The sequence below is a fragment of the Anguilla anguilla genome, chromosome 1, assembly GCF_013347855.1.
Source record: "Anguilla anguilla isolate fAngAng1 chromosome 1, fAngAng1.pri, whole genome shotgun sequence".
Lineage (NCBI taxonomy): Eukaryota > Metazoa > Chordata > Actinopteri > Anguilliformes > Anguillidae > Anguilla > Anguilla anguilla.
In genome coordinates, this window is record NC_049201.1 from 26,601,021 (window position 1) to 26,609,679 (window position 8,659).

An 8,659-nucleotide genomic window follows, 5' to 3' on the forward strand; every position below is an offset into this window, starting at 1 on the left:
ACATTGCTGCATTGAAACTTAAATAAATTAGCTAACTAACCCAGTTTTGGTTTGCAACTTTGTAACAGTGATATCGATCATTCCACACATACAATCTGGGCTCATTCGCCAAACTCAAAAGTTCCCTTTAAATAGTAACTACTTTTTAATCGGGGGAAACTTATTTTTCCCGGACAAAAGTTTGATAGAAAAACTTTAAAAAATCACTTAATGGCTGACAAACACACATTTTGCAGTAGAAAGCCCAGCAGTGTACATCCACAAGCAAGTGCGGCATCCTGGGATGCCGCCTTTCTTCACGAAGAAAAAGAAAACGTAGCGAATGTTGTTGGGGGGGAAAAAAATAATAAACAGACAAATGGGGCATGTACTGTATTTATTCTGTTTGAAAACACTGCTCAATGGCCAGTAAACAGAATAACTGACTGAACCACTGTTGCATTTAAATGGCTGCTAAAGACAAGCCATATTGGTTTTGTGTGCTTTTAATGAAATGTGAAACGAGAGCCCTCCTGTTATTTTGAAGCCCTGGGGGCCTTTGCTTTTATTTCATGAGATACTTTTCAAGTGAACCATTTTTTTTTTTTTTGGGAGGGTGGGATGCTTTTAGAAAGGAAATTTAGCATTTGTAGTGTCATTTTGAATCTTACATTTTTTTTTTTTTTACAGTTGAAAAAAGTAACAAATGGAAAAAAAAGTCAGTCACCTTTTTTTTTTCTCTAATGCTTAATCTAGCCATTCTATAATTCTATATAATAAGCATTGATACAACCGATTCAGACACTCGGGGATGTCAGAACAACATGAGAACAACAACATTAAGACATGTGGTACACACAGGGCATTCAGTGCAAATTTCTGGAGATAAACTGGCCTCACCACGAGGGTCTGGTCTCGCACCGCCCCAGGGCGTTCTGGGAACTTAAATATATGACTCCACCCAAATGGCAGCCATCCCACAGACAGGAAGTGAAACACGGAGGAACTACACATGGCGGACTGGGGTGGGGGGGTTGAGGGGGAGGGGTTTGGGGTGGGGTCTTCAATCGTGCCGTGTGACTGAAACGTCCAAGCCATACAGTTAAACAGCGAAAATGGCACCCGGTTTATCCAATTTATTTGATCGACTGCGATTAAAGAAAATGCCCATGGATTTGATTATGACATTAATTAGATACGAATTACGAAAAATCTCTTCAAGGCAGACTGAAAACCTTGTGGAGAGGATCAATAGTCATCATTATTATTTTTAACACTATTATCATCATTAGCATAATCTTAAATTATCTTGATCATTATTGTTTAATTTGAAATGTTTTTTTTTTTTCATCTTAACAATCTATTAAGGTCAAAATATTAAAAAATAAAAAACACAAATAAAAAAAAATGGCCAAGACCAAATAATAATAACAATAACAATAATAAAAACGTAAATAAAAATAGAACTAATGTTTGTGGAGTGCAGTTTTACGTTGTGCTCATAGAAGGGGAGTGAACCTCACCTCCGTCACCCTCACCATCGAGCCAAACCCTTTTGAACTCTCGTAGGCACCGCGATCGGGACTCGCTCGCTCGCTCGCTCGCTCAAAAAGCGTACGCGTCGCGGCGCGCGGTCCGCCAGCACGAAACGAAAAAGTCGACGGGATCAGTCATCGAAAAAAAAGCACGATGCGGTGTTTTGCGAAACGGCAAATTAATAGCGAAGGGGGAAGGACGAGCCGCGGAGGAGTGGGCGGGGCGGACTCGGTGCGACAGACAGGAAGGAAGTGAGAAGAGAGAGAGAGAGAGAGCCATTTTGGGCCGGGGAGCGGCAAAAAAAATGACAGTTACAGCCCAGGAGGAAAAGGAGAATTTCCAGCTGCTTTGTTCACAGTTCAGTGTGGTAGCTTTTTCCTCTTTTTTGTTTTTGTTTTTTTTAAATAGAGAACTGAGATTGAAATCCCTTCATTTCATCGGACAGTTGCTAGCACTCGTTTCCCCCGTCTCCGTTTCGAAATTCGTTTTTGTACTCTTTCGTGACCCGCCCCGCCCCGCCCCGCCCCGCCCTCCCCCCTCCACAAAAGGCCAGTGTCATTGGGTGGCTGGGGCTGGGGGGGGGGTCCACCACTGGTGAGAGAGAAGTGCTTAGCAGGTCTGGCAGAGCAGGGTGTCAAGAGTCTGTGCTCCTTGGGTGTGCACGCGCGCTCACACACGCACACACACACATACAGACAGACACACACGCACACGCTTCACAAACGGCACAGTCCCCCTCCTCTCTCCCCCTGCCGACAGTCCGGCAAGTCCGCCGGTGGAGCGGTCCGGGGGGGGCACCCTATAGGTGCAGGAGCTTGTCCGCCTCCGGGTACGTGGGGTACTTCACGGTCTCCACCTTCTCCTTCACTTTGTACGAGGGGTACAGGCCCGTGCGCCCCATCTTGCGGTTGATGCCCTTGGAGTAGCCGTCCCAGTGGTTCCCGGCCACGCCGACGACGTCGCCGGGCTCCAGCGGGATGTCCTCGCCGCTCCGCGGCTGGTGCGGGTATATGGCTATCTGGTTGTGCGCGTTCTGCCCGCCGAAGTAGTAGATGTCGTCCAGCGAGTGGAAGTAGGACGAGGCGTCCGGGTGCAGCGTCTGCATGATCTCGTACGCCACGCGGCACACCTGGGGAAACAGGAAGAGGGGGGGGGGGGGGGGGGGGACAGGAAGCAGGAAGGGCCGTCACGAGAGGCACGGTTTCCCCCCCCCCCCCCCCCGACGGGAGCAGGAAACAGAGCAGGACGGAAGCGGTGCGGCGTGGGTAAAACTCGTGCGGCCGCGCGCGTGCGTGCGGCCCTGCCGGGGAAAGGAAATCGGGACACCGGGTTCCATGGGAATCGTCCCTCCTGCCGCTCACTTAGGCAAGCACTTTTTCCCCGAGAACAAACAGTCCTCGTGCTCAGGGCTTCTAGAACTTTCCAAACCAACGACCCACTTATCGCAGGATTTTTTTCCCCCCCCCCCCTCTGTAACTCACCGCCGATCAGAATGTGGGCACAAGAAAATGGGGTTGGGCATTACACATCACATTTTTTTAGCAGACGCTTTTTATCCAAAGCGACGTACAAAACTGCGCATCGCGGTCATTGGAACAGCTACGAAACGCAGGTTCGATCGGGCAATGCAGCTGCACGAGTTCACAGCAAGCCAGTGTCCAGATGAGTCAAGAGACTCAACAGGAAGATTCACCCCCAACCGCCTCCCTTCGCTTTGAACGCACTTTCCCTGTTCAAACGAATCCTCTGCGCCTCTCACTAGGGAATCAAAGTAAAAACTATGGCGCTTACACTGGGGAGGCAAATTTTTTTAACCGAACCTGCATTGTGCCGGTCCTCCTAAATGCATTACATCAATTTAGCAGACGCTCTCATCCAGAACAACTTACACAGCAAAGTATGTAAGTCCGTTCAAAAAGCTTACAAGAGCAGAATTAACTACAGAAAAGCAGAGTTAAAGTATTTCAGAGCCCAGTAGCCAGTATGAATACAAACTATGCTGTCAACATAACTAACTGTCCTGACAATTATATTCACCATCAACACACTGGTGGTGAGCGGAGGTGTAAAAATCCAGGTTCAGAAACTAAAAGTCCTCCCCAGTATTTTGTTCTAATCACCTGGATTTGCTAATTAGCATAATTCTTCAGCCAGGATGTTGAACTAATTAGTGAAATTAGCTGGCTGAGTTCATGGGTGGAAGAAACATGTGGCAGGACTTTTACTGTCTGACCCCCTGGACCTTCCAACGCTGAAAGTGAGACAGGAGTCACCTGTGAGGAGAAGGTGCAGACCAGGTAGTTGGTCTGTGACAGGAAGTGGATGTCCAAGATCACGCCCCTCAGCGAGTTTTCTGTGTAGCGGTTGTGCAGCCCGGCTGACCACGAGATGGAGTTATCGCTGATGAACTCGTAATCCTGGTACCTGCGGAGGGCATGTGGATAGGAGAACTCTATGGTGACTACGGCTGCCATATACTCACTTACGCGCACGTGCATACACAAGAATTTATTAATACAAGCATACATTCACACGGACTGAATCATCTGCTAATTTCCCCTTTATGTTAAGAGTTCCCTTTTTTATTAATATTGATACAGAACTGAGAAAAAAGGGTGGTGAAACACCGATTGTTCTACAGTCGCGCACACACACACACACACACACAAACACAAACACACACTCACCTAGACACACACACATACACACGCACACACTCAAACAAACACATACTCATACACACACACACAGACATACACTCACACACACACACACTCATACACACGCACACACACACACACACACACCTGGACAGACACACCCATACACACACATGGACACACACATAGACACACACATACACACTCATATACACTCTCACACACACACACACACTCATACACACATACTCTCATACTTTCTCACACACACACACACACACACACACTCATACTCATACACACACACACACACACACACCTGGACAGACACACTCATATACACTCTCACACACACACACACACTCTCATACATACATACTCACACACACACACAGGGGGGTCACTCACTTGGCCTTGGCCTCCTGCAGCAGGGCGGGGTCATCGGTGGCCAGGTAGACGCGCTTCTTGTCCACGTGCATGCGGCGGGCCAGGTGCTGGAAGTGGTCCTCCACGTGCACCATGTACTCCTCGATGGGGTGGAACGCTGCCTCCGTCCCCACCTTGTCCGTCCGCCGCACGTGCACCCTGCCCGAGAGAGAGAGAGACAGGCCGAATTATTACAGTGTTCTTGTGAGTAAGAGAGTGTGTGTGTGTGTGTGTCTGTATGTGTGTGTATGAGTGTGTGTGTGTATATGAGTGTGTGTGTAAAGTATATGAGCGTGTATGTCTGTGTGTGTATTTGAGTGTGTGCATGAGCATGCGTGTTTGCATGTGTGTGTACAGTATATGAGCATATGTCTGTGTGTGTATGAGTGTGTGTGTGTGTCTGTGCATATGAGTGTTTGTCCATGTGTGTGTTTGTGTGTGTATATGTCTGTGTGCGTACGTGCGTGTGCGCGTGTGTGTGAGCGCACATGTGTGTGTGTGATTTCAGCAGTTTCAACTCCCAGGACCCTCAGCGGGTTCACTTCCTCTCTCCCTGCTCTTTCTGGGGTAACCGTTTGATGTCTCTGTTCCATTTTTTCACCTTTTAATCGGTTTTCTCCCAAACAAGGGGACCCCTGGGTACTGTGCAAGAGTACAGATAATAAATACCTCTTCATCTATCTCACTCTCCCTCTCTCTCACACACACACACACACACACACACTACTTCAGTCTCCGCGTCGCTGCGAGGGGGCTGACGGTCGGGCCTCTCTCTCTCTCTCTCTCCCTCTCCTCCCCTGGTCCTCCACTGGGCCGTTTTAGGGAGCAGAGGAGCCTTCTCAGCGTGAAAACGCCGAGGCGCTTCATTAAACTTTCTCTCTGAAGGCGAGAGCAGGGGGGGGAATCGCTCCTCTTTACTTCACTCTGAGCCCCAGTCCCCGAGGGGGGGGGGGCAGGCAACACTGTAAACCCCCCAGAGACGCCGAGCGCTGACAAAGGGAGGGAGATGAAGGAGGACGGGAGAGAATTAAAGGGGGGAGAACGAAAAGAGAAAAGGGAAGAGGTGAGAGAGACTAATGGAGAGGGGGAGATGAGAGAGAGGGGGCGGAGGGGGCGGCGGAGGGGGGGGAGAGTAGAACGAGAGAGGGAACTTTGAGGGAGCGTAGGAGGAGCGAGAGAGAGAGAGGGAGACGCACCCGATGATGGGGTGCTTGAAGCCCATCTTGGCGGCGGCCTCCTGGATCTCCTTCTCCAGCCAGGCCTGGGGGCGGATCAGGTACTTGACGAACTGCGAGACCCACCAGACGGACGGGTCGCCGTGGAGACGGTGGAGGCGGTCCGCCAGGTCCTCGGGGATGGCCAGCGGCAGGTAGGGGGGCCGGGGGTGCAAGCTGTCAACGATGGGCAGCTCCACGACCTGGACATTCCGATCGTTGGCCTCACCTGAGAGAGAGAGCGAGCGAGGGAGAGCGGGGGAGAGCGAGGGAGAGAGAGAGAGAATTTTTTTTACATTTAGAAACCCTTTATTTGGATGACAAAAAGGTGACAAATTCTCAAAAATAATAGTAATAGGGAGAGAGAGAGAATTTGCATAAAGGGATATTCTAAAAACACTCTTGAACCTAATGTAGGGCGGTAAAATTTACGATACCCTACAATCTACGTACACAAGAAATAATCACGGAGTAAAAAATGTAGCTTTTTGGCCCTCGAACACCAGCACTGGGTTTGGCATTCTGAGAAAGAAGCTTGTGTTGGAAAGAACGTGGTTGTTTTGCATCCTCTGGTCCTGCGGCTCTTGGAAGATCGGTGGAGCCATGAACCGAGACGTTTTGGCCAACCTATCCCGGCTCCCTCTGCCAGGAAGCACAAACTTAGCAACAGATGGCTACATCAGCCAGGCAGCGATCCCAGGCATACCTCAATTCAACCGAGAAAAGGTTCACTTGCCACAAAATTACTGTCCTGCAATGGCCACTTCACTCTCCAGGCCAGATCCCAAAACAAACCTGTGGTCCGCGTTGAAGAGGGCAGTCCACAAGAGCACACCGAAGGATATAAAGGACGTACGGAGAAACGGTCAAAGACCCTCTACAATTTGTTCCCCAAAGTAATTTTTAATTTTACAGGGCGCCATATTTATGTCTGACCAAAAGTTCATATTTGACTGGGATCAGCCCTTGAGATAATGCAACAATCTCAGACTTAAGGATACACCTTAGGTCATATATATATATATATATATATATATATATATATATATATATAGGCACGTGTATTGGTGTAGTTCTACAGTACATTAAGCATTGTGATTGTTGTTGTGACACCGTGTAAGGATAAGCAAGTTTGTGAATCTGTGACGAGAGCGGCTAACGTTCTTGCCTAACTCTCCGTGCTAGTGGTGACGTAGCAGGAACCGCTCGGCCTCTCCACGGGCCCCGGCCCGCCCCCACACCGACTCTCTCTCCTGCCGCAAAGCTGCCCCCGCTCACGGAGGCTGGAGGCCGAGCGAGGCAGGTTTCCACGGCAACTTCGCTTCGCCTCGCCCGCTCGTTTTTCGGGGCGTCCTCGTCGCGCTTCGTCCTCGGGTTTTTACGGATCACGGCGGCGCGGGGCGACGGACCGCTATCGCGCGGATCGGCTCGCGCGGCCAGGCCCGGCGTCTGACGGACGGGCCCGCTCGGCCAATGACCAACCGGCAATCCGACAAAAAAAAAAAAAGAGGGCGATACCGTCGTGTTTTTTTTCGGCAGATAGAACGCGGGACGCGCAGCCGTACCGGAAACTCCGTGATGGCCTTGTGTTGCCGGCGCTCGGCCTCGAAAAACGACGATCCGCGCGGCTTAGCATTCTCCTCTCTTCTCTCGTTCCTGTAAATAGAATCCCCCCAAGATCCCTCTCGACTCCCTCATTGTTCTCCACCTACAGATTTATATAGACGTTTATTTCTCATCGGGATTTGAACAAAAAATAAATAAATAAAGAAAAAAAAACTGAACGCGGGGTTGTTTACATTCAAAGAATTTCAGTTTTCGTTTTTCACAGCGTTCTCTTCTGTTTCTGAGCGAGACAAAGAAAGAGAAAGACAAAGAGGGAAAATAGAGAACAGCAGGGTTATTCCCACTGCTCTCTCTCTCTCTCTCTCTCTGGCTCCCTCTTCTCTTTCTTTGTCTCTCTCCGTCTCTCTCGCTCTCTCGAAACGTCCTCGGTGCCGGCAGCGAGGCCGAAACCAGCGCGAGCGCAGCTGCAAACGGGTCAGGACATTTAAAGGCGTTCGAGCTCCACACAAACGCGCGTTCGAACGTACGGACGAGAACGCGCTCTGAACGCGAAACAAAAGAACGGTTCACTTTTTGTTTTCATTTTTCAATGATTTATATAAGATTCCCCCCTGACAAAACATAAGACTTGCTTGGCAACGGCGGGACTGATTCGCTGCGTGTACCCTTCCTCCGCTTATCCCTCTTTCGTTCGAGTTCATCCCTCCTTTTTCTCCCCGGTTTCTAAATGGGAAGCCCCTCCCCCTCCCCCCTCCCCTCCCCTCCCCTTCCCCTCGTTCACGCACAAGCTCTCGCGGCGAGCGCTCAGGGACAAGCAGGCTTTCCGTCTCCGCCCGACCGTGACCGCGGGTGACCGTGAGCCTCAGGCGTGGGCTGGGAGCGCAGGTGAGACGAGGAGAAGGACCGCGCGGAGCGAAAGGCGGCAGCGGAGGTGGGGTGAGGTTTTAAAAGCAACAGATTCGACTTCGCCATTTCAGGCGGTGTTCAAGCACTTTGAAGAGTACGTTTTGTTTTTGGAATGGTTTTTTTTCCGGATTCTTATCGGTGTTCTAGAACTGCATCGCTTACCGTTGCCAGTGGTGATTGTTACATCAGCATTAGAATGTTCGGTCAAGAACATTCTAATCACATATCGGAGATCTTGACCCTTAAGGGGTTAAGAACGCTAAATGGGAAAGTAGAGTGAGAGAGAGGTTGCAGGTTACAGTACAGCAGAAAGCGGGGGGGTAGGGGGTAGTGGTGGATAAAGGCTTTAAGGGTTAAAGACAAAATGCCCCA

General features: G+C 49.9%; 1 protein-coding gene across 2 annotated transcripts in view; it reads right to left on the minus strand.

The window, feature by feature from the left end:
• Positions 1 to 359: 359 nt before the first annotated feature.
• LOC118211598 (alpha-(1,6)-fucosyltransferase) overlaps positions 360 to 8,659 on the minus strand; it is a 25,935-nt gene continuing 17,635 nt past the window's right edge. For both annotated transcript variants that reach the window (XM_035388939.1, XM_035388947.1), the window contains exons 6-9: positions 5,798 to 6,044; positions 4,584 to 4,760; positions 3,789 to 3,939; positions 360 to 2,644 (exon numbers count right to left, since the gene is read on the minus strand). In XM_035388939.1, coding sequence (XP_035244830.1) covers positions 2,315 to 2,644; positions 3,789 to 3,939; positions 4,584 to 4,760; positions 5,798 to 6,044 — 905 coding nt within the window. In that variant the 3' untranslated portion in view covers positions 360 to 2,314. The remainder of the gene's footprint in view (positions 2,645 to 3,788; positions 3,940 to 4,583; positions 4,761 to 5,797; positions 6,045 to 8,659) is intronic.